General features: G+C 33.4%; 6 protein-coding genes and 1 long non-coding RNA gene across 7 annotated transcripts; 3 read left to right on the top strand and 4 right to left on the bottom strand.

The window, feature by feature from the left end:
* Window positions 1-218: 218 nt before the first annotated feature.
* LOC106315781 (superoxide dismutase [Fe] 3, chloroplastic) lies at window positions 219-1,628 on the top strand. The gene is made up of 6 exons (XM_013753602.1): window positions 219-429; window positions 529-700; window positions 790-863; window positions 951-977; window positions 1,081-1,104; window positions 1,198-1,628. The coding sequence occupies exons 1-6, from the start codon at window positions 256-258 to the stop codon at window positions 1,321-1,323; spliced, it is 597 nt and encodes a 198-aa protein (XP_013609056.1). The 5' UTR covers window positions 219-255; the 3' UTR covers window positions 1,324-1,628.
* A 1,877-nt stretch (window positions 1,629-3,505) lies between these two features.
* Window positions 3,506-4,431, bottom strand: LOC106316301 (putative GEM-like protein 8). Its single transcript, XM_013754179.1, has one exon. It carries the CDS (start codon window positions 4,324-4,326, stop codon window positions 3,688-3,690), a length of 639 nt encoding a protein of 212 aa, XP_013609633.1. The 5' UTR covers window positions 4,327-4,431; the 3' UTR covers window positions 3,506-3,687.
* A 3,307-nt stretch (window positions 4,432-7,738) lies between these two features.
* Window positions 7,739-10,143, top strand: LOC106317702. Its single transcript, XM_013755470.1, has 6 exons — window positions 7,739-7,824; window positions 8,076-8,315; window positions 8,467-8,563; window positions 8,892-8,977; window positions 9,155-9,249; window positions 9,889-10,143. Exons 1-6 carry the CDS (start codon window positions 7,739-7,741, stop codon window positions 10,140-10,142), a joined length of 858 nt encoding a protein of 285 aa, XP_013610924.1. The 3' UTR covers window position 10,143.
* A 1,479-nt stretch (window positions 10,144-11,622) lies between these two features.
* Window positions 11,623-11,936, bottom strand: LOC106317703. The gene has a single exon (XM_013755471.1). It carries the CDS (start codon window positions 11,900-11,902, stop codon window positions 11,663-11,665), a length of 240 nt encoding a protein of 79 aa, XP_013610925.1. The 5' UTR covers window positions 11,903-11,936; the 3' UTR covers window positions 11,623-11,662.
* A 1,819-nt stretch (window positions 11,937-13,755) lies between these two features.
* On the bottom strand, window positions 13,756-14,075 carry LOC106317721. The gene has a single exon (XM_013755488.1). It carries the CDS (start codon window positions 14,039-14,041, stop codon window positions 13,802-13,804), a length of 240 nt encoding a protein of 79 aa, XP_013610942.1. The 5' UTR covers window positions 14,042-14,075; the 3' UTR covers window positions 13,756-13,801.
* Window positions 14,076-17,078: 3,003 nt separating this feature from the next.
* On the bottom strand, window positions 17,079-17,360 carry LOC106317746. The gene has a single exon (XM_013755516.1). It carries the CDS (start codon window positions 17,324-17,326, stop codon window positions 17,087-17,089), a length of 240 nt encoding a protein of 79 aa, XP_013610970.1. The 5' UTR covers window positions 17,327-17,360; the 3' UTR covers window positions 17,079-17,086.
* Window positions 17,361-20,877: 3,517 nt separating this feature from the next.
* Window positions 20,878-21,072, top strand: LOC106317777. Its single transcript, XR_001265229.1, has 2 exons — window positions 20,878-20,910; window positions 21,004-21,072. It is a non-coding gene; the product is annotated as an uncharacterized LOC106317777 (long non-coding RNA).
* Window positions 21,073-27,883: the final 6,811 nt, after the last annotated feature.

The raw sequence follows: 27,883 nt of genomic DNA, 5'->3' as shown, positions 1-27,883 counted from the left end.
CTCTACGGATAGAGGAATACAGAGAGTTGAACATAGTAAAATCAGAAACTGTTTTATAATTATACTATGTTCGAACGTGGAATTCATCATCCATTTAGTCATTTTCAAATCCCTTTTATTCGTTTTAATAGTCGAAAAGAAAAAAATAGAGCGTTCAAAAAATCGGTTTAGGGCTCCGCCTGCTATAAAGCGCCTAGCCACTGCCTAGCCCTTGTCTAAAACAATATTGTGAATTAGGATGCTTTGGAACCGTACATGAGCCAAAGAACACTAGAAGTGCATTGGGGTAAACACCACCGAGGCTACGTGGACAATCTAAACAAACAGTTAGGGAAAGATGATAGACTCTATGGATACACCATGGAGGAGCTTATCAAGGCCACATACAACAACGGGAATCCTTTGCCTGAGTTCAACAACGCTGCACAGGTTAATAACTTTTACTTTCTTAACCTGTTTGGTTGTACACATCATCCCCAGGCAACAAGCTCTGATGTTGGCAAGGTTTGTTTGTTTGTTTTTTTAAAGGTTTATAACCATGATTTCTTCTGGGAGTCTATGCAACCTGGTGGCGGAGACGTGCCTATAAAGGGTGTTCTTGAGCAGATTGAGAAAGATTTTGGGTCGTTTACGAATTTCAGAGAGAAGTTTACTAATGCTGCTCTTACTCAGTTTGGCTCTGGCTGGGTTTGGCTTGTTTGTGAGATTCTCTGCAAAGCTTTTCACTTTGTTGTAAATTTACTATAGAATGACCCTGAAAATGGAAATCTTGATTTTCCTTTTGTTCAGTGAAGAGGGAAGAGAGAAGGCTTGAAGTGGTGAAAACATCAAACGCCATTAACCCACTTGTGTGGGACGATATTGTATGTGAAGAGTCTCATTAGTTTTTCTTGTTATATACTCTGATGTTTCTACTTGATCACATCTCTTTTTTTTGTTGTTGTTTACAGCCAATCATCAACTTGGATGTGTGGGAGGTAATAATACTCTCTCCTCTCTATTACCTTATACTCATAAGTAACACTTTGAAAACAAAAATGAATCTTCTAATTACTTTCGTTTTCATCTTTTACTTTGCAGCACTCTTATTATCTGGACTACAAGGTAAAAAAAAAAAACTAGCTTCAGTTTTGTGTTCTTGATGTTCGTTCAAAAAAAGGCTAATGTGTGTTTTTATTTTTATTCTTGGGGTGGTAGAACGAGAGGGGTAAGTACATAAACACGTTTCTGAACCATTTGGTGTCGTGGAACGCTGCCATGAGTCGGATGGCACGTGCTGAGGCCTTTGTGAATCTTGGCGAGCCCAACATCCCAATTGCTTAATAAAAGATCAACCACCAAGAGGAGCATCAGAGACTTGTTACTCACGGTGTGCGTAGACTAATGAGGAATCCGAGTTGCTGCGTAGATAAATACAGTATGATGAGTATTTTCTGAAGCAGTTTTTTTGCAGTTGAGTAGAGTATGGAGAGAGTGTTGCTTCTGGTGTTGTTGTTTTTTTTTGTACTCTTGAGACTTAAAAACATAAAGAGTTGTATTACAACACTTCTATTAGAAAGGTTCTTAGCTTAGGTATCTCAGTTGAGATGTTTTTGAATGATTATCTCAACATTTGAGAACCTTATTTATTTACAGAGAGTGTTGCTTCTGGTGTTCCACTTGTACACTAGCACTTGAATCATTTTGTTAAATATATGAGAGTAAAGGTGTGGTATGTGATACAAAAAGATTTGAGGATACAAGAGTCACTCTTTCTGAGAGAGAAGGTTTTGACGTGGACATGAAACTTACCACAGGGTTGACTGTTGAGCAGGGCACCAGTAGTAGCCAAATGCGATAGGAAACGAGTGTTTTCCGCTTGGACACCATGTTGTAGCAACGTAGCACCAGTAGAGTTTGAGATAGAACTCGCCAGCGTTCGACATCTAAACCCACAACAGTCTGCGGAGAACTTTCAAGTCAGCTCAGAGTCTGTGGAGTTGTGGCAGGCGAAAATTACCGGTTTGGATATAAAGCCTCTCTCTGGTGATGCCTCTGAGCTTGTGAGGCTATGCTAAGAGTATTGGTATCAGCGCCTAACATCATTAACTCCTTGATGGATAAGAATCAAATCTGTGGAACTGCAGAGACAGAGGAGGGTTCTCCAAGTCAAAAGAATGGTTATTTTAGAGGGAAAGACAAAGAGACAAGAAGCAGTTAAAACAAAAGCTCTCAAGAGTTGAGACTTGAGGACCTTTGTGGTAATGGATGGGTCATCAAGTCTCATAGATAAAGCTACTTTCTTTGGTGTTAAAAGCAATTAGAAGAGATCAAGCATATGCTTGCCAGATTTGCTTTTTACAGTAAATACGTAAATAAAGGTATATTGAATGATTGATCGTTTAAAATATCAAATCACATACCAAAGTTATAATTTTAGAATTAAAGATAAAAAAAAGAACAGAAAGTATTAAAGAAAGCAAAAATGATCACACGGTATGACGTTAGATTCCGACAAGCTTTTTTTTTACCTACAAGTTGGCCACATAGCAAAAGCTTTTTTAACCCTAACTTTCATTTTTGTAAAGATATCTAAATGGCTAAATAGTTATATAGAAGATGCGATATGTTTTTTTTTTTTTTTTGAAGAAATACGATATGTTTCTTTGTTAACTAGAACATTCATGAAGCAATAAAACATCAAATCAAATATTACGTAACGCTTTATGAATCTGTCAGAGAAATTGAGTCATGCAGAAGTGGACGTGTTGTGGTTTTGGGAGCTTTCTTCGTTGGCATTGTGTCTTTCTGATGTCTTTATTTGTTTAATTTCATACTAAGATAATAAAGTTTTTTTTACCATTTTTGTTTCTTGTAAACGTTTGGACTAACTAAAAACTAACAAGTATGAAGTATATAGCTTTGTTGTATCTTTTTTTGCACGTTAACTGTGACTTTTTTATTTTACTCTTTCTAAAAAACCAACTTTTTTTATTTGGTCAAACAAAAGTTTCCATGATAACTGCAATAGAATCTTGAGATTAACTTTGAGTTTCTGATGGAACAGTCTTGTTCGAAAACTCTTGGAATCTTTAGATAGGCCTCAAGAACGAACGTGATTTTGTTTCAATTATTAGAAAGTGGCTATACATATTGCTATGTCTTAAGTCCATTCATCAATAACATTAGTAGCTAGCTAGACATCGATAAATTATCTACATATTTTGAGACGTTATAGTTATTTTTCATCTCCTAGGTGGTTTTAGAGTTTTGTTACAAATGACTGACTGTCAAATGACTGTTACAGCGATTAAATTTAGTTTTTTAATCTGTAAACTTGAATCTTAGTGACAAAAAAAAAGAGTAGTGACAAACTAAAATTAGAGATACATAGTAAAATTCGTGGTAGGCTAGTCAGTGATATTATGAATTTATGAACTGGTTTACGCATTAATTTCACATTTAAACTCAACGCATACGGTGAACGATGGGACTGAATTAAGGAAAACATATGATAATCAGTAAATATATTCGATCTCTTGCTCTTGTGATCTTGTCAACAATAGATAACAAAATGATTAAATACTTCAAAAAAAAAGAGTTTGTACAATATTGTCTGAATTTTCTAGGCTTTCTCCTAACATTCTTGGATAGAATATTAATAGGTTAAATTAGAAATTAAATATTTCCTCTTCAACCTTCTCCTTGTTATTGCTCGAGTGAAAGCGCTTGCTCAAGACAGTTGAAAGCTTTCTTGTAGCTCAAGAATCCCATGAACCAGAAGTCAAAGCCATCCACCGTGACTACTTCAAGATACTTCTGAGATGGTTTCTTCGTGTTCATACTTTGGTTCACTCCCTTGGTCTTACACAGAGGGATAGACACTTTGTAGTGAACTCTAGTGAGATCTCCCTGAGGTGAAGCCACTTTGATAGATCTCTCGCTGCAGAAAGCAATCTTCTTTGAGGAGATGAAGAGTAACCCTGCGATGGGACCTGCTGTTGTTGATAGGTAACATTGATAGGCCTTGAAGAGTTTCTCTTCATCATAGACTTTAAAGAGCCTCTTGTAGATCTTCTCTAAGCCTCCCATTTGAATGATCTTAGCTCCTAAGGATAGTTTTCTCTTGACTGTTTCCGTAAGTTTTGGTCCTAACTTGCTCTGATCTCTAGCTCCATCCGTGAAGCTATTGGTCCGAAGAATCGATTTTCCCTTACTTTTTTCAGATTTCTTGGAAGGAGTTGGGATTTGGAGCTTGTTGATGGACGCTGGGTCAGGTAAGTAACGTGTGGGAGCAGTCTTGACTGCAGGAAATGCAAGAACTTGTTGGACTATGCTCATTGTCATCTTGGATGCTTGAGTTACAAGTATCTTGATATTTAATCTTGATCTTGAGAGAGAGAGATATAGAGAGAGATTGTGAGTGATGGTGATGATGAAACGGTGTGGTGGGATGGTTATTTAAAGGGAGAGGCAAAGAGACAAGAGGCAGTTGAAACAAAGCTCTGAATCGTTGAGACCTTTGTTGTAAAGGATGAGTCATGTATGGGTCATCACATAAAGCCACTTTCTTGGAGAATGAGATGAGATGGTCAAGCATATGTTATGTTTTGCTTTTTCAAGAAAAATAAGCATATAGTTAAAGTAGACATAAACAAATAAATAAGAAATAAAGTTATGTAACTACCGAATCCTTGTAAGAACACAAAATGGTGAAGGAATCTCAAGAACTGGTGAAACGTTTTAGGTTTTTGATTTTGATTTCCAAATAACAAAACAACGTCTTAGAAGTGCAATTTTATTGTTCCTCTTCAAATGTCTCAAAACAATTAAAGTTTCAAATTTAGAGGATGCCATATCAAATCAAATTTTTAAGTTTTGATATTAAAGATGCCCAAAAATGTTTAAAAAAAAGGAGAAAGGTTAAAAAAAAGAAGAAAGAAAGAAAAGCTTTTTTTACCTACAAGTTGGCAAAATAGCAAAGCTTTTTTACTTTTCTTTTCTCTCTTTTTAGTCTGATTTTAAATGTTCACATATATATATGTATAAGAGATAAGATATGTTTCCTAATGAATTGGAACATAAAAAGGGATAAAATAAAATGAGATATATATTACGTAACATTCTTAAATAGGTGAGAGCAAATTGAGTCATGCAGAAGGGTATGTCGTGGCTTTGGAACTTTCCGCGCTGGCATTGCCACTTTCTGATGCCTTTATTTCTTTAGTTACATGCTACGATTAGAAACATCGGTTATAATTTATTTATTTAGCATATGAAAAGCAATAAAGAAGCAAGAACATAGTTAAATAAAATCACAAAAAGAAGATCCATTTGAATTGGATCCCACCATATAAAATAAATGTTGTTTCATCAAATCGTCACCCATGGGATATTCACATGGAGTATGTACCATACTGAATATATATGTATGATAGATACAATTTAGCGGACATTGTATTTAGCTATAGATGATTATAAATAGGTACATGTATTTCGAAAAGTATAGGTGAATGATTAGTTAGTTGTTAAGATACGAATGATTTGGTAGTTGATTTTTTTTGGTGAAAAAAAAATATATGTCACACGACATCTAAGATTCATACATATATTTTAGAATTTTGAAGTAGGTAATGTCGATTATACAAAGCCTGAATAATATTAGGTGTCTTATGCTAAACTTTAGTACCTTTAAACTATAATCCATCATAGTATTTCTACCGTCACAACCAATTAGTATTCATCATTTTCGGGGTCCATGACCTTAGTCGGATAAGATATTTCGACTATAATATACGAGCAGACAAATACGTATGTCGACACGTAATTATGAGTAATATACATGGTGGGGAAATGGTTGATTGGTCAAAGAAAAGATTACAAATATATAAAAGCAAAAAAAGAGAGAAGAAGATCCATCAAGACACATGACAGGTCACATTCAAATATGTAATTAAATAGTTTCATGTAATTGTAAATTTTCTGACGTGTTGTAATGGAATTTGACATTAACAAAAGTATATACATTAGGAAATATAAAGGTGAGAGATACAATTTGCCTTAGCTTACAAGAAATATTTGGTCACCGGAGGATACCAGGCTTTTCCGGCATGTAAATGAGTTGGCCTTGCTATGCACTACACTCTTGAATCTTGATTATGCTTTGTCAGTTCCGCGTAGATTTTCTTAACTACAAGAAAATACGTTGATATTAAATCAACAAATAATTATATACTATAAACTATACACTATGAAAAAATATGTTGACAAAAAAAAAAACTAAACACTATGAAAGAAATAAAAAAACACTACACTATGTAGACTTTGTCGTATCTATCATAATATCGCATGTATCTTAGAGGGAGGGAAGGAGAAAAAAAGATGTACATATATAATTCTTAAAAGGAGAAAACAGTGCACATATTCAAGATGGCTTTATTTTTAATAGATTGTTCTTTGTTCTTACTTCTTACTCTATTTGATAATTGTTGGACAATTAAGAATTGATAGTTCCAGGCTTCTAGTTCTTTCCAGATCAGATTATTTCATAATAATTTGTTAATTGTATATGAATAAATTAACACACTTCCTTTAAACACATGTTTACACTCCTAAAATACCTCTAGTCAACACCAAAACCTTCCTATAACACTTAGATCCTCACACATCCTAAGCATTTTTCTGGAAAGTGACTAATACGGCAAAACTTTAGCATCCAGAACGTGTAGTATTTTCCCTAAGAGTACCTAAGAGCATGATTAACCCGAGATTCTTAGGATGAGTTTCTTACCGGAAATTAAGAAACCGTTTCTTAACTTTTTACTAAAAAAAGCTAAGAATCAGTTTTTAAATAAAGACTTTAATAACCGATTCTTCGCTTTTTTAGTTAAAAATTAAGAAACAGTTTCTTAACTTCCGCTAAGAACCTCACTCTAAAAACCCCGGGTTAATCATGGTCTAATAGTTTTAATATTAATTGTTGTAATATAATTTAATTAATAATTAAACTGTAAATCACAAAAATACAGGAAGCCAATCAGAAAGTTACAAATGTGACTAGAGTATCAGACTTTTTCTTGAGGTTCTCAAATAATTTTTTTTTTGAAAAATGTTCTCAAATAAGTTTAAACATAAAATCACGTAAAAACAAAAGTCAACATTTAGTATAAATAAAATCCAGCACATAGTATGTCATCACATACCATGTAACGTAAGAGTCCGCACTAGAAACTAAAACCACACATGTTATTCAATATGTTCTTTCCTATATCTTACAAATTAGTATCATATTTTTTTTTCTTTTTTTTTTGAATTGAAGTATCATTTTCTTCATTGTGATTTTTTGAAATTATATTCCATTTCGTAAGAAATATAAAACCATATATAACCCGTAAATATTTTGAATTTTGATGAAGTTATACATAGTCAACTATTCTGTTTTTATATTTAAATAATAAATAGAAAAGGAAAAATCTAAACAAATAAGGAAGAAAAAAATAAGGTCCACTGATAATAAATGGTAATAAAACTAAATACAGAGGTCAATATTAAGAATAATATGGAAAGATAATAATCTTTAAAACTAATTTTGTTTTTTTTCCCTTGAATTATTTTGTTACCTTCTTTCACAGTTTCATATTTATTTAGAGGTTTCATTTTATCTCCTACTCCATTTTTCATCTATCTCTGTAAAAATCAGAAATCATTTCTTAAAAGTTTTTTTTTGTTCACTAATATTTACTTCTCTGGTGAGAAGAAAATGTCCTCAAGAGTTAATTCTAACTACCAGAGCTTTCTCGCACATACTTCACCTCTTGTCCCTGTTCATTATCATACGCAGGTAACGTTCGTAGCCTTTTCGTCAAATCTAATACGAAGCTTTGCAAGAAGCTAGAAGAACCGACGATATGATGATATATTTGAATCGAGACAGAACCGTATCTGAACTCCTCTACTCTAGCATCAATATTCGAGATTAAAAATTATGAGTATCAATTTATAAGAAATGAAATAATACGAGGGCTAATTAAGAAAATAAGAGATTAGGTTTTTCCCCAGTCCGGTTAACGTTAAACCATTCAATGTGTGCAGCCAAGTGGAGCGTCATCTTTTTCAACGGTAGCTTCAGGAGCTGAAGCAAAAGAAGTGAGAAGGCCTCACATCGTCCTCGGAGATATCTGGTCTGCTTATGAAGAGTTTAGCTGTTATGGTAATGAAGTTCCTCTTTCTCTGGAAGGCATCGACGAAGATGTTACCTCGTACTATGCTCCTACACTCTCAGCCATGCAGATCTTCACCATCAAACCCTTCGCTGATGACGGTGGTTCTTCTTCAAGGTTAGGTTTCTCTTGTCTCTCCCCAGCATATTGTGCGTCTTATTTTTGCTTCTTGGTTACTGGGTTATAAGTACATATTGTATGTCTTGCTACTTGCTAGTGTTAGTTCTTTCAAGTAACTGCTTCTTCTTTTTTCGTTTTGTGAACGTAGGAGTTCGTCGATAGGAACAAATGATAGCTCAAGCTACCTTTATTTTCAATACAACGAGCTAGAATTGCCGCACGAGAGGCATCCACTGACTGCAAAGGTATCGTATACTTGTCTTGTGTTATGATTCTGGAGTGAATTAAATCTTGGTGCACCAGTCAAATGGAAAGATTCATTGGTAGTCTAGTAGATATGGATGTTTTCATAAAGATAAAATGAATATTCGGAGATTGGAGGATATATAAATACATGTTTAACTTGTTGTAACTTATTCATTCACACTTATACAAATTCTAAAACGGGTATTTGCTTCAATTGTGTTTGTTCCTCTCTAAAGTGTTCTTACTTTCTTGGTGTTTTGATTTGCGTTTGTTCACAGCATCTTGTGTGTTCCCTTGTATTTTTTTGCTTATATGTATGTTCTGTAGATTGAGCAACTGGCTGAGCAGCACAGTGGGTTGCATAGTCTGACAAGTTCAGATCTTTCTCCAGATAGCTGGTTGTCCATAGCATGGTATGTCTGAGTTCTCAATCATCTTATTCAGTTTAAGCCTACTTATTATATCTTGAATATGTTGCTTAGTGAGTCTCCAAAACATAGAGAACTTGCTTTCTTCTCATGATGTTATATTTGATGATAGTTGCTGTCTTACTCCAAATATATTAACTTAGTTCTTGGAGGTTACTTTAGGTACCCCATCTATCAAATTCCATCAGTGAAAAGCATGAAGAAGGAGTTATCTGCTGCGTTTCTAACGTACCATAAATTGAAACCAGACTTTCCAGGTACTTTGATCATTTGAGAACTAACATTACCTTTATATTGCAATAAGCTCTACTAAAGTAACGTCCCCTAAAACTATACATCTTGCACATATAATTCGTGCACTTGGTTTTTGTTAATTAAGCTGTATGCTACTTTAGCCAAGGAGGCTAGATCTGTAGTAGTGATACAGTGATCTTTTATATGGCAACCACATTGTATAACTAATAGAATATGCAGTTTGGTAGATATTTTAGCAATGGTTTGGTGAGAAGATGGACTTATTGAGATTGATTGAGTTGTATTATCTTAACCAGGAGAAAAATTAAAGGATCATGATTGTGTTTACCTAATTTTGGTGTTTCTGTTATAAAGTTGTTAGTCTTAAAAGATGACTTAAATCTCGATGTAGTAGTAAAAGGCCACCATTCTAGGTCGAAATAGAAATCATTTTAAGGCTTATAAATATGGATATAAGGGTTTATAACTTATTATTCATATCATTAATAAAGAAATCTTAATATCCGTGTTTGCCTCGATCTAGTTTCTCTCTAGTTATCTTGCTTTCTTCCAGTTTATTTTGTTGGTTATTCAAAAGCTTTTGGTATAACAAATCAACAAGCATTGATTGATTAAACTAGTTTTTGATTGTGGTTTCTCAGAAACATTTGTTGAGGATGATAAGAAGGTGAAAGAGAAAGGAAAGTCAAGTAGTGAAGAAGAAGTTGTGTTTCCTCCATTTGGAGCAATGACTTACAAGGCCGTTGGTAACGTGTGGAACATGCCTTGGACATCAGATCATGATGATAGAGATAGGCATGAAAAGGCTGCTTCCTCGTGGGTGGAAAAACTCGGCTTCGCTCACAGTGATTACTGGTTCTTTTTCAGATGCAAGTTCTATTGTTACCCCCGTTAGTGATGCGGTGCTGCTGGTATTTATCTCTCTCTATCTCTCTCTGATCTAGAAGATGGACCTTATCTTTATCTTTCTCTCAGACAAAACTGCATGTTATTACTCTTGAGTTTGAGGTTTTTAATTTGTTTCTTTACATTTTCAAGAGGAAGCTATTGGTTAATATTTTGGCTCAGCAAAACTCTATCCCGATTTAAATAGATTCATCCCAAAAACATTTCTAAAATGCTCGAAGGATGAATGTGTTCTCTAGTCTTGATAGTTCAATTCTTAACATGAAAAAAAAAGCAGAAATGATAATGAATTATCAATCAAGAAATGTTTGTCAATTATAAAGTCTCAATAAGAACTGGTTAAAATTTGTCATATATCAATATGAATGTCCCTATAATTGTTTAAAAAAACTAATTTATTTAGTGCATAAGATTAAAAAGAAAAATCTGTAACCAATGTGGAACTTCAGTTTCACATACATATATATATCTTACAACTTATAATCTAAAACCATATCTGAGAACTTTCAATGAAGCTATATAATCACGTACGAAAAAAAAATCATTCTTTAAGATCTTTTAATTTGTACTGCAATCATTTACGAATATGGTTGATGAAACAAAATTTAATATTAATGTAGACAACCGTATTAGAGTATGCATTCATTCAAATGTTGTAAGAGCATCTCCAATATATTACTCAATTTTCTACTCTAAAATAGAGTAACTCCAAAATAGAGCTGAGTTTTGCTCTAATGTATTACTTCATTTCCTACTCCAAAATAAAATATTTTTAGTATTATGTTTTATGTTATTAAAAAATTAGTAATATCATCTTTCATTTATATTATTTGAAAAATAGTCTATTTTCATATGTATGATCTTTTATGTTTTATATTATATAATTTTTATATGGTGCTTATCTTTTATTTTTTATATGTATGGTCTTTTATGTTTCATATTATATATATTTTGTTGCATAAAATAGTTCACTAGATGGATATTTATATAATTAAGAAATATTAGCAGTAATTTTTATAATATATATAGTGAAATAATATTTATATATTTATTTATAATAATATTTTATTAAAAACGAAAATATTTAAATATGGAGGACCATTTCATAAATAAAAAAGTTCAACTCCATTTTGGAGTAATGAGTTGGTTTACTCCATATTTGGAGTAATCATATCTATTACTCTATTTTGGAGTTGATTTTGGAGTGGGGTTAGAGATGATTTTACTGTAAAATGGAGTTTGGACTGGGTTTTGGAGTAGGGTTGGAGATGTCCTAACTATAATGTTTTGCAGTGAAAAGTATATATGAATAAATTTATTTAACTAATTTTATCCTCGCAAAATAGTATGTTTATGTATTTTAAGTTAATTATGTTTCATCAAAATGAAGGTCACTTGATCATGAGTAATAAAAATTATAATCTTATTTATAAGAATAAAATACAGAAATTTTGAAATAATACATCTGGATTAAATCTTCATCAATATAATCATTGCATATGTTATAGATTAGTTATGTAAATCATATTGTTTGTTGCTGTTTTGAATCTTCAGAATCTTTGTCCTCACAGATGGTGGAGATTGGTTACAATTTTTGTGACAGTCAGAACATTCTCCTGCTGATGATGAAGGTTTGCAGTGAGGACGGCAAATGACATTGCATTCTGCCTCCGATTTTGCTTCACCTCCAATAACAAACACCGCTATGATCATCATCATTATGCATACCACGTTCAAAATTTTACCCATATTTCTATATGTTTTGTTTTCTGTTTTTCTTCTGTATATGAAACTAAGAATGAATATGTCATAAAATGGACTTACATCTCTATTTATAAATTTGATACAATGATGTCTACAAAATTTGCAGTTAATAGAATTTAATTTTGTTTATTACTCATTAATGTATAGGTTCAATATCTTGGTGGAATTATTTTATATTACAGCAATAAGATTTTACTAATATATTTATTCCAATTCTTTATATCTATTAAAAGGAATCATATTTTGTATATTAAAATATTTGCTACCCTTCTTAGCAAAGAAACCAAATCATAAATACAATAAATACAATATTACATGATCTAAGTAGATTTTCAGAAATTTGTTTGCAGATTTTATCTTTAAAATTATCAAATTAGCACTAATTCATTGAAGTATTACTATACTTTTTTTTAAAAGAAGAAGTATTACTATACTAATACCTACTAAACAACACTTACTAGAATAACTTAAAACATATTATTTGATGTCTACATCGGAAGATTGGAAAAGATCTTAACTACTTCCTTTGTCTTTTTATGTAATTAGTTTTAGTTGAATGCACAAATATTAAAAGAAATTATTATTTTTTTCAAAATACAGCATTTGATATATAAATTAGATGCAATTAAATCAATCAAAAATAAGTATATATTATTTGATTGGTCACACTATACCCAATAACCCAATAAGAGTAAAACTTACCTAAAATTATGAAAACTACTTATGTTTTGAAACATTTTTTTACTTAAACTACTTATAATATAAAACAGAGAGAGTAATATATAGTGGATATGATTCCATCCATCAATTACTAATATCTTGTAGATTTGAGGATTATCTAATTTAATATGGTGTCAAAACCCGATCTATGCAGTTCAACCTGATCGAAAATTAATATGATGCAAAAATGCGTCCATGTCCGTATATTCTGAGATTGAGGTCAAAGAACCATCATATTAAAGGGCATATTGTGGACAAATTTCCGCATCAAAAAGTGCAAAAATATCATACATGATATATAAGGGAGATGAGCTAATTCATTTATCTCCAATTTATTTTAGCTTGTAAACTCATCTAATTTACTATGATATCAAAGCGGATTTATGCTATTCAATCGATCCATAATCGATCCATTCCAAAATTATATCATTGATCTATTCCAAATATTATGAGATTAATGATCAACAAATCATTATTTCGAGTGAAAATATTAAGATCAAAGTTTCACAAAAAAAAGTTAAAAGGGATCCTAATTAGTATATAATGGATATGCATTGTACGGCCAATTAATTTTAGGTTGCAAGCTCATATAACTTATTACTACGTATATAACCCAACAAAGGTTTTACTGTTGACACTCCCATCCTATTTAAATTTACTTGTAATATGGAGTATCCATGGCATTTCAGGCATGTAAATGAGCACTCTCGAGTCTCGCTTTTTACTCTGTGATTTCCATGTAGATCTTCCTCTTTTCTCTTTCCTTCCCGTGCAAGCTTTGCAAGTTATTGTGAGATAGATCTTCTTCTTCATTATCCAAGCTTTGCAGTTTATTAATTAGAAGTTAATCAATAAATGTGTATTAAGGGTAAAGATTTGTTTCTCCGCTACCACCCGCAAACGCATTTGCGGTTGGTAGCGGCTGTTGACGTTTTGCAACAATCACTCAAACCGCTCTTAACCTCATAAATTCAAAAGCTGTTTCCAGTTAGCGTTTGCGGTCGGCGGTTGCGGGAGGATAATTTTTTTTTAAACAATATAAATACTCACTTGATCATGAGTAATAAAAATTATAATCTTATTTATAAGGATAAAATACAGAAATTTTGAAATAATACATCTGGATTAAATCTTCATCAATATAATCATTGCATATGTTATAGATTAGTTATGTAAATCATATTGTTTGTTGCTGTTTTGAATCTTCAGAATCTTTGTCCTCACAGATGGTGGAGATTGGTTACAATCTTTGTGACAGTCAGAACATTCTCCTGCTGATGATGAAGGTTTGCAGTGAGGACGGCAAATGACATTGCATTCTGCCTCCGATTTTGCTTCACCTCCAATAACAAACACCGCTATGATCATCATCATTATGCATACCACGTTCAAAATTTTACCCATATTTCTATATGTTTTGTTTTCTGTTTTTCTTCTGTATATGAAACTAAGAATGAATATGTCATAAAATGGACTTACATCTCTATTTATAAATTTGATACAATGATGTCTACAAAATTTGCAGTTAATAGAATTTAATTTTGTTTATTACTCATTAATGTATAGGTTCAATATCTTGGTGGAATTATTTTATATTACAGCAATAAGATTTTACTAATATATTTATTCCAATTCTTTATATCTATTAAAAGGAATCATATTTTGTATATTAAATATTTGCTACCCTTCTTAGCAAGGAAACCAAATCATAAATACAATAAATACAATATAACATGATCTAAGTAGATTTTCTGAAATTTGTTTGCAGATTTTATCTTTAAAATTATCAAATTAGCACTAATTCATTGAAGTATTACTATACTTTTTTTTAAAAGAAGAAGTATTACTATACTAATACCTACTAAACAACACTTACTAGAATAACTTAAAACATATTATTTGATGTCTACATCGGAAGATTGGAAAAGATCTTAACTACTTCCTTTGTCTTTTTATGTAATTAGTTTTAGTTGAATGCACAAATATTAAAAGAAATTATTATTTTTTTCAAAATACAGCATTTGATATATAAATTAGATGCAATTAAATCAATCAAAAATAAGTATATATTATTTGATTGGTCACACTATACCCAATAACCCAATAAGAGTAAAACTTACCTAAAATTATGAAAACTACTTATGTTTTGAAACATTTTTTTACTTAAACTACTTATAATATAAAACAGAGAGAGTAATATATAGTGGATATGATTCCATCCATCAATTACTAATATCTTGTAGATTTGAGGATTATCTAATTTAATATGGTGTCAAAACCCGATCTATGCAGTTCAACCTGATCGAAAATTAATATGATGCAAAAATGCGTCCATGTCCATATATTCTGAGATTGAGGTCAAAGAACCATCATATTAAAGGGCATATTGTGGACAAATTTCCGCATCAAAAAGTGCAAAAATATCATACATGATATATAAGGGAGATGAGCTAATTCATTTATCTCCAATTTATTTTAGCTTGTAAACTCATCTAATTTACTATGGTATCAAAGCGGATTTATGCTATTAAATCGATCTATAATCGATCCATTCCAAAATTATATCATTGATCTATTCCAAATATTATGAGATTAATGGTCAACAAATCATTATTTCGAGTGAAAATATTATGATCAAAGTTTCACAAAAAAAAGTTAAAAGGGATCCTAATTAGTATATAAATGGATATGCATTATGTACGGCCAATTAATTTTAGGTTGCAAGCTCATATAACTTATTACTACGTATATAACCCAACAAAGGTTTTACTGTTGACACTCCCATCCTATTTAAATTTACTTGTAATATGGAGTATCCATGGCATTTCAGGCATGTAAATGAGCACTCTCGAGTCTCGCTTTTTACTCTGTGATTTCCATGTAGATCTTCCTCTTTTCTCTTTCCTTCCCGTGCAAGCTTTGCAAGTTATTGTGAGATAGATCTTCTTCTTCATTATCCAAGCTTTGCAGTTTATTAATTAAAAGTTAATCAATAAATGTGTATTAAGGGTAATGATTTGTTTCTCCGCTACCACCCGCAAACGCATTTGCGGTTGGTAGTGGCTGTTGACGTTTTGCAACAATCACTCAAACCGGTCTAAACCTCATAAATTCAAAAGCTGGTTCCAGTTAGCGTTTTCGGTCGGCGGTTGCGGGAGGATAAATTTTTTTTAAACAATATAAATACAAAAATAAAAATAAAAATTTTAAATTTTAATTATAAAAATATTAAAAATATATCTATTATATTTTAATAAATATTATAAAATTTAAAATAAAAATATTTTCGATAATTTTTAAAAATTTAAACCTATAACTTTCTAAATATAATTTTTATATTTATTATAATATTATGATTTTTGATATTATAATGCTAACGCTAATGATTTACCAATCAAGGCCTCATACTCTTGGGAACCCGAACCAGGTATCAGCTCCGCCTAGGGAACTCCTGCTCGTCACCAAAACCGAATCTAAAATTTACATGCGACGTGATCATTTATGTCTATGAAACGAAGTGCTTTGAATACTAGTGCTTGTATGAAGTTAATTGTTTGTAAAGAAAAGAATATAAGTTTTCTTAAAGTTAAGTTAACGGTTAGATATCTTATTAAAAAAATGTTTGTCTCTCTCCTGTGCTGCCACCTAGGATCCAGGTCAGAAAATCAGGCTTCCAAGAGCCAGCACGTGTCCAGTCGATCAAAACTCACCGTTTCATTTACACACTGGTGTCTGATGGGCTTTGTTTGTAACATGTGTGTCTCGCGGGTTTGGGCCTAAATCTTAGGATGGTGTATGCGGTCCGAGAGGCACAGCTCTCAACCTGCGTGTCTTCATCCCGTATTCCCGTTGACTTGAGGAATCGACTCGATGTTTCATATTATATATATTTTGTTGCATAAAATAGTTCACTAGATGGATATTTATATAATTAAGAAATATTAGCAGTAATTTTTATAATATATATAGTGAAATAATATTGATATATTTATTTATAATAATATTTTATTAAAAACAAAAATATTTAAATATGGAGGACCATTTTATAAATAAAAAAGTTCAACTCCATTTTGGAGTAATGAGTTGGTTTACTCCATATTTGGAGTAATCATATCTATTACTCCATTTTGGAGTGGCTTTTGGAGTGGGGTTAGAGATTATTTTACTGCAAAATGGAGTTTGGAGTGGGTTTTGGAGTAGGGTTGGAGATGCCCTAACTATAATGTTTTGTAGTGAAAAGTATATATGAATAAATTTATTTAACTAATTTTATCCTCGCAAAATAGTATGTTTATGTATTTTAAGTTAATTATGTTTCACCAAAATGAAGTTCACTTGATCATGAGTAATAAAAATTATAATCTTATTTATAAGGATAAAATACAGAAATTTTGAAATAATACATCTGGATTAAATCTTCATCAATATAATAATTGCATATGTTATAGATTAGTTATGTAAATCATATTGTTTGTTGCTGTTTTGAATCTTCAGAATCTTTGTCCTCACAGATGGTGGAGATTGGTTACAATCTTTGTGACAGTCAGAACATTCTCCTGCTGATGATGAAGGTTTGCAGTGAGGACGGCAAATGACATTGCATTCTGCCTCCGATTTTGCTTCACCTCCAATAACAAACACCGCTATGATCATCATCATTATGCATACCACGTTCAAAATTTCACCCATTTTTCTATATGTTTTGTTTTCTGTTTTTCTTCTGTATATGAAACTAAGAATGAATATGTCATAAAATGGACTTACATCTCTATTTATAAATTTGATACAATGATGTCTACAAAATTTCATGTTAATTGAATTTAATTTTGTTTATTACTCATTAATGTATAGGTTCAATATCTTGGTGGAATTATTTTATATTACAGCAATAAGATTTTACTAATATATTTATTCCAATTCATTATATCTATTAAAAGGAATCATATATTGTATATTTAAATATTTACTACCCTTCTTAGCAAGGACCCCAAATCATAAATATAATAAATACAATATTACATGATCTAAGTAGATTTTCATAAATTTGTTTGCAGATTTTATCTTTAAAATTATCAAATTAGCACTAATTCATTGAAGAATTACTATACTTTTTTTTTTGAAAGAAGAAGTATTACTATACTAATACCTACTAAACAACACTTACTAAAATAACTTAAAACATATTATTTGACGTCTACATCGGAAGTTTGGAAATAATACAGCATTTGATATATAAATTAGATGCAATTAAACCAATCAAAAATAAGTATATATTATTTGATTGGTCACACTATACCCAATAAAAGTAAAACTTACCTAAAATTATGAAAAATATTTATGTTTTGAAACATTTTTTTTTACTTAAACTACTTATAATATAAAAAAGAGGGAGTAATATATAGTGGATATGAGTCAATCCATCAATTACTAATATTTTGTAGATTTGTGGCTTATCTAATTTAATATGGTGTCAAAACCCGATCTATGCAGTTCAACCTGATCAAAAATTAATATGATGCAAAAATGTATCCATGTCCATATATTCTGAGATTGAGGTCAAAGAACCATCATATCAAAGGGCATATTGTGGACAAATTCCCGCATCAAAAGGTGCAAAAATATCATACATGATATATAAGGGAGATGAGCTAATTCATTTATCCCCAATTTATTTTAGCTTATAAACTCATCTAATTTACTATGGTATCAAAGCGGATTTATGCTATTCAATCGATCCATAATCGATCCATCCAAAATTATATCATTGATCTATTCCAAATATTGTGAGATTAATGGTCAACAAATCATTATTTCAAGTGAAAATATTAAGATCAAAGTTTCACAAAAAAGTTAAAAGGGATCCTAATTAGTATATAACGGATATGCATTATGTACGGCCAATTAATTTTAGGTTGCAAGCTCATATAACTTATTACTACGTATATAACCCAACAAAGGTTTTACTGTTGACACTCCCATCCTATTTAAATTTACTTGTAATATGGAGTATCCATGGCATTTCAGGCATGTAAATGAGCACTCTCGAGTCTCGCTTTTTACTCTGTGATTTCCATGTAGATCTTCCTCTTTTCTCTTTCCTTCCCGTGCAAGCTTTGCAAGTTATTGTGAGATAGATCTTCTTCTTCATTATCCAAGCTTTGCTGTTTATTAATTAGAAGTTAATCAATAAATGTGTATTAAGGGTAATGAACTAATGATTGGTTTCTCCGCTACCACCAGCAAACGCATTTGCGGTTGGTAGCGGCTGTTGATGTTTTGTAACAATCACTCAAACTGCTCTAAACCTCATAAATTCAAATGCTGGTTCCAGTTAGCGTTTGCGGTCGGCGTTTGCGGGAGGATAAATTTTTTTTAAACAATATAAATACAAAAATAAAAATAAAAATTTTAAATTTTAATTATAAAAATATTAAAAATATATCTATTATATTTTAATAAATATTATAAAATTTAAAATAAAAATATTTTCGATAATTTTTAAAAATTTAAACCTATAACTTTCTAAATATAATTTTTATATTTATTATAATATTATGATTTTTGATATTATAATGCTAATGCTAATGATCTACCAATCAAGGCTTCATACTCTTGGGAACCCGAACTAGGTATCAGCTCCGCCTAGGGAACTCCTGCTCGTCACCAAAACCGGATCTAAAATTTACAAGATTATAAAGGTTTTAAAGTTAATTTTTAGGTTAACTTTTTTAGGTTAACTTTTTTAGGTTATTTGTAGCGCATACATACATGTTGTTGGATCAGTGGTCAACATATATATGCTCCTATACAAATTATTTTAACATTTGTGTGTTATATCTATATATATAAAAAAAATGTTTGTCTCTCTCCTGTGCTGCCACCTAGGATCCAGGTCACTAAAATGATATGGCACTAAAATGTATTTTGATTGGTGGATTATTTAATCTGATGTGGACATCTTAGGTGTTGAGCTTATTCTACTTTTAGGTGTTAAGCTTGACAACGATCTTACTTAGGGATTAACACATTTCATCATAATACTAAAAGTAGAATAAGCTCAACACCTAAGATGTCCACATCAGATTAAATAATCCACCAATCAAAATACATTTTAGTGCCATATCATTTCAAAATTTACTCTTTCTTCAGTCTCTCAAAAGCTTCCTCTTCCCATAGCATGTCTCCTCCCCATAAAAAGTCGAAGCCCTTACCTGATACTCGCTGACTTGACCTTGCCTTCCTCATTTCTCCAAACCCTAATTTGCTAGATCGATTCGTGAAACCCTTTGCTCTTCCTCTTCTTCGTTTCCGTTTCATGATCTAATCCACGATCAATCAATACATCTTCCACTTCGTTTCTCCCTTTACTCTCATTTATGGATTCTCTTAGCTTTTCTCATTCTGATTTTATTTATAAAACTCTTAATCGGAATTTGATTTCTATCAAACTTGGTTGTATATTGACTTTTCTAGATTTTTCCATCATGATTTGGATCGTGGGGGTGAGGTCACCGTCATGGAAATTCTTTTCATATGCAATATACTGGCCTTTTTAGGCGGTAGATCATGCATGATTCGGGACGATCACCAAAGCCGATGTATCGGCGAATTCTCCTTCAGGTCCGACGTTCATGGACCGCAAGTTGATGCATCGGATTGAGCCCATCGCAAACGGCAAACCCTAAGCTGTGTGCCGTCTCTCTCAGGGTGTTGGTTCTATGGTATTGGTATCATATGGTATGTCAATGTTTGACAAAGTTCGGATCAAGCTCTACGCCTCTTAGCGGACCAAGTTCATCATGGCTCACTATTCCAGGATAGCTTGATTCTCTCTCACGCAAGATGGACAATTGTTGGCCACAGCCAGCTCCAACGCAAGAGGTTGGGATTATTTAATCTGATGTGGACATCTTAGGTGTTGAGCTTATTCTACTTTTATTTAATCGAAAGGTGTGATCTTTGTGGAATAGTTAGATCGCAACTCTGGTTGTTATAATTTTTTTTTGTGGATTCCTTTCGGTTTTGCACCTCAAATCCCAAATTTTTAGGTGGTACTCATGAGGAAATGTGTTAATCCCTAAGTAAGATCGTTGTCAAGCTTCAACTCCAACAATCTCTCTGTAACGGCTTCATGTGGACTTTTGCTCACATGGAGAGATCACAACAATGAGATCTCATTGGCATCGAGGAAGCTTTTGATAAGTACTGTCAAGGCTTATATGTGTACGGTCCTTATCTGAATGATCCTTTGCGAATCCTTGCTATTCGCTTTGGTACTGCTTTTTTTTCATTATTATCATAACAATGTCCATTTCAGATCTTTTATTTGGGTTCTGTGATTATTCTACTGCCATAACATGTGCTAGATTTGGTTTTATTCTGGATGAAGAACTGAAACAAGCTGCTTCAAGTGAGGAAGTGAGGGTAGCTCTTGGCAAAGAGGGGATTGGCAATGAAGTATGTATCTGATCTTCGTGCTTGCTGGATATAGCTGATTTCGCTGCAATCTTTATTGTTAGAGGTTTAGCGTTACACAACTTGATTTCTTGGTGCAGATTGACTTGATGATATCTGGCGATGGAGCAGTTTCAGTAGTAATGAATCTTTCTGACATGAAGCTGTTTGGGGTTGTCTTTGCCTTACCATCTTCATCCGAGCCTGCACCATCAGAGAAGTTTAGCAGGTACATCTCATTTCTACTCTTAACATTCGGGAACTTAGCAAATTGGGTTCCATGACGCTGCTATTGCACCTTACATGGATGTAAATGTGTGTGTTTGTCTGTTTGACGGCTTAGCTTGCGCCTTTCGTAACTAATTTGAAAGCTACGGCTCTGAGCCAGCTGTTTTGTTCACTAGCATCAACCCCAAAGTAGTTGGAGGTAAGGAAAATACTTTTTTCTTATGTGTCCCACGTTTAGACATGACTTATTGCCCACAAAAAGGAGAAAAACAGTTGCCATAATGAAGAAGCAGAACCACCATGCAAGTTAAGCTCTTCCATTTACTATGGAGGCCAAGAAAAAAATTCTTCTACACCGACTACCACCAAAGATACTATAAGTCGTAGTCCCACCTATCATACACATAACACCTACGTGAGTAACTTAACAAAACTTATATTATTTTCTTTACATGTATGTGTAGTCCCTATATGTATTAGTAGTTTCAAGATTCTGCGCTTCTTCTTTATCTTTAACTTATGCAGTACAAGAGAGATGGAGAGGAAGGCGATTCCAAAAGCGCATCACGAGGAGACTGGTGAGAAGGTATCATTGTTTTCCTATCCAAATTTTAAGATTTATTTCGTGACAAGGTTCGTTTTACCACATTGTGCAGAATTTATTAGTTTTCTTTGCAATAAAAATTATTTTGGTAAATACAGGGTTGCTTTATTACTAACATGCACTGCATGTCATGCAATCCTTAATTTGAGCAACTATTACGGTATTTACATATATTAAATGAAATGGATGCTCCATACGCATTAAGATCCCATGCTTTGTGGCAATTTCTTCACCTAAAGATATAAAAAATGAAATCTAAATATAGTGGATACAAATGTCAGCTTATTAAATCACCCCAAGGCACCTTTTTGTTGGTGTGTAGTTAATATTTTCTTTTAGGCACACAAATTATACAAATGTATCTATGATCCAGTCTTTGTTACCATTTTGTAGGGAATTATGAGACATCATGGTATAATATAATATGAAATTTGAAGGATCGCTATGAGATAAAAAAAAAAAAAAAGAGAGTATATATAAAGAGCGTAGCATACTTTATAAAAGAAGAGCATCTCAACTCTCTCTCGAGTACATGTTGATTTGGTTTGTTTACGACGAACGCAACACTAGAGACAAGCCTATTTCTGATGACTGATGATATTGTTTTGTCTAATATTTGCCTATGTGAAACAATGCTTTACGAATAATCGAATTAGTACTTTATAATTAAATCATAATGAAGAAAAGCTCAAAAAAGCGGGTAATTGTGTTAACGCAAGTGGCAGATTATCGCCTCATAGTCGCGCCGCTCACTGACCTCACGTCGGTGGTCGAAAAATCCTGTCGTCGGCTCCATGAATCCAAAATCGATTTCCCCTTCTGGTGAACCACCTACGGCGGATCCCAAAAGAAAATCTTTCTCCTCGTCAGAAATTCGCGTGTCAAACTCGGTCCTCGATGCAAAGCTGCAGTCTTCCTCAGATCAACCCTCGCTCCCGTCAGCCTCGGCTCCTTCCTACGCCCAAAGACTCAAGTCCTCTCTGAGAAATCTAAGGAAAATCTCGAACCCTACCTTTTTGGTAGACGGTACGCCGGTGGTTCAGGCTCCTGCCTCTGTCCTTCTCAAGACCGCTGAGCTTTGGAAAGACCATATTGTGGCTCATTTCCACGGAACTTGCCCTCCTCCAGGCAAGATCTTCGCAGATCTGAACCCGGTGTGGGGTAAATTTGGGGATATTACCGTAAGGATGGTTTCAGAAACTTCATGCTTGATTTTCGTCCCAAACGTGCAGTCGAGAGAGTGGGTATTGCAGGTAGGCTACTGGCAAGTCGACCATTGTGCAGTTTCTGTCTTCCCTTGGTCTGTAGAGGGGTCTCTGCAAGATTTGGAGCTGAAGTTCGCTCCAACTTGGGTGATCCTCAAGAATGTTCCGCCTCAGTTATACTCCCTAGATGGTATAAGTGTTGTTGCAAGTGCTGTTGGAGAACCGCTTCATACGGAGAAGTCAAGGTTGGATCCCTATCATTTTGGCGACACCAAAGTTAAAGTAGAGATTGACTTATCGGTGACTCTCCCGAATGTTGTTGAGGTGAGAGACTCAGAGAAAAATTCGGTTAGAATCAAGATCGAGTACCCAAAGATTCCTCCCAAGTGCTGCAACTGTGGGAAGTTTGGGCATCTGATGAATCGTTGTCCTAAACCCCCAATGAAGAGAAAACCGCAGCTTCAAACTCAGGAGAAGGAACAAGAGAAGGTTAAAGTGGCTATGGCTCCACCTTCAGTTTCGGTCTCGGCCGTGAGTGCTCAGATGGACTTTGCGAACACGACGTTGGCACAAGACAGTGAAGCTACTCATGTGCAATCCGCTGGTCCTTCTCCAAGTACTCAAAAACGAGCCAGGTCGAGGTCCAGAGCCAGGGAAAGACGTAGAAGCCTCTCAGCGTTACCTTCACACCGTATCTTTTCTTCTTATAGTGAAGGGGAAGAGGGAGAGATAGTTGAGGTCTCGAAAGCAGCGGAAGTAACTCTTTTGAGACAGGAGAGAGCGAGAGATTCGGGAAAGAAGGCAGAATGTAAAAATGATTTCGGTAGCAAGGAAGAGGAGTATACTTATTCGGACCCCCCGCAGGAGGAATGCATTTGGTTGAAGCCAAAAGCGGCAAGACGTGCTCAGAAAATAAGAGAACAGAGGGCTGCTTGGAATGCTTCAGGAGGTCGGCTGTTAAAGCAAAAGATTCCATTGTCTCTGAACCGAGGTGGTACCTCGGGGAGGAAACAAAACCTCTGATTTTGAAATTTGCGGTTTATCCCTACAGTTTAAGATTATGAAGATATTTAGCTGGAATGTAAGGGGATTAAATAACACAGATCGTCAAAGAGTTGTTAAGGATTGGGTTCAGAATGGTCGTTTTAAAGTTGGAGCTTTCCTCGAAACGCATGTTAGGGAGGAAAATGCTGCTGCAATTCGTGAAGCAGTAGTTTCAGGCTGGAGGTGTGTTACTAATTACGCGGGTTCAGAAGGAGGCCGCATTTGGGTGGTTTGGGAGCCATCGGTGTCGGTCATGGTTTACAGCAAATCAGAGCAGATGGTGGTGTGTGGGGTATATGAACCAGAGACAGGTTTATCGTATGCTGCGATATTTTTTTATGGGTATAATACTGAATTTCAGAGAAGGAGACTTTGGGAGGACTTGGTAAGGGTTTCAGAAATGAGGTTAGTTAAGGAGGTTCCTTTAATTGTTTTGGGAGATTTTAATCAGATTAGAGCTGCATCAGAGCATTTCTCGATTGCATCTTATCTGCTTCCTGTGAGTGGAATGGGGGAACTACAGGAGTGTCTACTAGAGTGTGGATTGGATGATCTGGAAACTAGAGGAGTGTTCTTTTCTTGGTCTAATGGAAGGCCAGAAGATCCTATTTTGAGGAAGCTTGATAGAGCATTGGGTAATGATTCTTGGAGAAACAGGTTTCCGGATGTTGTAGCAGTTTTTGAAGAGCCAGGGGATTCAGATCATGCTCCTTGTGTAGTAGATTTTGAGGTGTCGCCTGAGATAAGGAAAACGAGCTTCAAATACTTCTCCTTTTTATCTTCTCATCCAAGATATCTGGGAGATATTCAAGCAGCATGGAATGAAAATATTTTAATAGGGTCAAAGCTGTTCTCTTTGAAGCAAAAGTTGAAAGCGGTGAAAAAGGCTTGCAGGGAGATTAATAGAGTGGGTTTTACAAATATTCAGCAGAGAGCCAAAGAAGCTTTGATGAATCTGAAAAGTGTACAAGAGCGTCTTATGACTGCGCCCACGGATTTGCTATTTCGGGAAGAGTTTGTGGCTAGGAAGAAATGGAAGTTTTTTGAGGCTGCACAGAACATTTTCTTCATTAGAAAATCACGAGTCAGGTGGCTTAAAGACGTAGATGCAAACACCAAGTTCTACTTCAACTCGGTGATAGCTCATCAAGCAAGAAATGCGATAAGATATCTTGTTGATGCGCATGGAATCAAAATTTTCAACAGAGCTCAGATAAAGGATATGGTGGTGTCATATTTTCAGAACCTACTTGGGACTGTGAATGGAGATGTAGTTCCCATGTCAGTGGAGGAGCTTAGTGGGTTAGTGGTATTTAGATGTACAGATGGGATTAAGGAGGCCTTGATCACGATTCCTTCAGAAGAAGAGATTAAGGAGATTTTTTTCTCTATGCCGAAGAGTAAGGCTCCTGGGCCAGATGGTTTCCCAGCGGAGTTCTTCTGGGAGTCCTGGAGTGTAGTTGGGAGTGACTTGGTGCAAGCGGCACAAGAGTTTTTCAGGGGCGGTAGGATGTTTAGAGGCTTTAATGAAACAGCCATATCCTTAATTCCAAAGGTAGTTGGGGCTGATAAGCTGAATTTGTTTAGGCCCATTGCTTTGTGTTCCACAATCTATAAGGTTATAGCAAGGGCAATCAAGAAAAAGCTCCAGCTAGTGGTTGATGGCATTGTCCAAAGAAACCAAGTGGGTTTTATTCAGAAGAGACTCTTATGTGAAAACGTCCTGTTAGCTTCAGAGTTGGTAACCGATTTCCACAAAGAAGGTGAGACGAGAAGAGGATGCTTGAAAATTGATTTGACGAAAGCATATGATAACCTTCATTGGGAGTTTGTGATTAATTTGCTTAAATCGTTTGACATGCCAGAGCAGTTCATTGGATGGATAAAGGAATGTATATCAACGCCAACGTACTCTGTGATTGTTAATGGAGAATTAAATGGTCATTTTGAAGGGAAGAAAGGCTTGCGGCAGGGAGATCCAATCTCTTCATTACTATTTGTAATGGCTATGGATGTGCTATATAAGATGCTGGATAAAGGGGCTGTGGATCAGGTCTTCAGACCTCATCCATCTTGTGAAGATCCTCTTATCACCCATCTCAGTTTTGCAGATGATGTCCTAATCTTTTTTGATGGGTCTGAAGAGTCTCTAGCCGGGATTATGAGTATTTTGGAGGAGTTCAAAGCTGTCTCGGGATTAAGAATTAATAAGGAGAAGACTGGGTTGTTGTTGGATGGAGGATGTTCGGCTAGATGTCAGGAAATGGCAGAGCGCTTGGGGATTAAGCAAGGGGCACTACCCATTCGATACTTGGGTGTGCCTTTGACCCCTCCCTAAAAAAAAAATTTAAAAAAAAAAAAAAAAAAAAAACTCAAAAAAGCTCAAAAAAGCAAAATATAGAAAATCTCAAAAGAGCAAAATATAGAAAAGCTCAAAAAAAAACTTACACTTTTAAAAATAAAAAATACATTTTCAAATAAATTATATTCTTTTACTGATAATCAAAAATTGAAACATCATACATTAATTTCAGTGATTTAATTTTAGTATCTATTAAATCATTTTTTTATTTTCACAACAAAAAAGTGACGACAAGTAAAAATACAATATATATATATTTACATCTTATTTCGTTTAGAGAATGAAATGCCATAAATTAACAAAGTTCAAAGTTTACTTTATCGAACCAAAACAATATTTAATTTTATTGAAATAGTAAATTGTAAACAATATAAAATATCAAAATAAGAAAACAAAATTAATTGAAAATTACATCTAAAGCATTAATAAAACTTATAAGAACAATAAATCAGCAACATATAGTTATTAAGTCATATAATATCTATTTTCAATATTATTAGCGTTTGCACTCTAATAATTTTAAATTCATTTTATAAATTATATTTTGTAAAAATTGATAGATATGTATTATATATATTCATATAGTAATATAATAGATTAAATTAAACAAAAAAATTATATAAAAAACCCGGGCTTAGCCCGAGAAAACCACTAGTACCTTTAAAAGTTATAAATTTAATGGGTCTCAAGCCAAAAAAAGTTTAACAAAAAAATAAAATGATTGTTCTTTTAAAATTTATTTTACCTAAACTTAAATAAGTGCGGTAATAAATATATTCAGATTAAACTAATCTTAAATCAATTTAATATGTGTGTTCATCACGTGGTATATAATTTATAATAATAAAGTAACAAATTTTGAGTAGTAAAAATTTCAAATCTGCTCGACCATAAATTAGCAAAATAAAAAGTCAATTTTTTTAAAAAAATAGTAATTTTGATTTTAAAAATAAATATATATATATACATAATATTGAAATAACGTAAAATGATAGAATTAAAAATAAATATAATAGAAAAATCCCGGGCGTAGCCCGGGCCGGGCCTAGTAATATATAACTAGGATAAGACCTGCGCCTTGCGCATGGTGAATTTATTTGTATATATTATCGATAGTTTCTTTTATATATTTGATCATTTTATTTATATATATAAAATATTTTTTGTTGTTATTATATAATTTATTTCCGATGGATCGGATCAATTTCTATTATAAATAATGGAACAAAAATATAATTAATACATCATGGGTTGATCAGATTGGACATTAAACAAATTATGACATAAAAACCTTATTTTTTTCATCGAACACATTCTTGAAAAAAATGAACAGTATTGTTTTCATATAA

Source organism: Brassica oleracea, chromosome C9 (genome assembly GCF_000695525.1).
Source record: "Brassica oleracea var. oleracea cultivar TO1000 chromosome C9, BOL, whole genome shotgun sequence".
NCBI lineage: Eukaryota > Viridiplantae > Streptophyta > Magnoliopsida > Brassicales > Brassicaceae > Brassica > Brassica oleracea.
The sequence above is the reverse complement of the archived record's forward strand: the minus strand, read 5'-3'. Positions and strand labels throughout refer to the sequence as shown.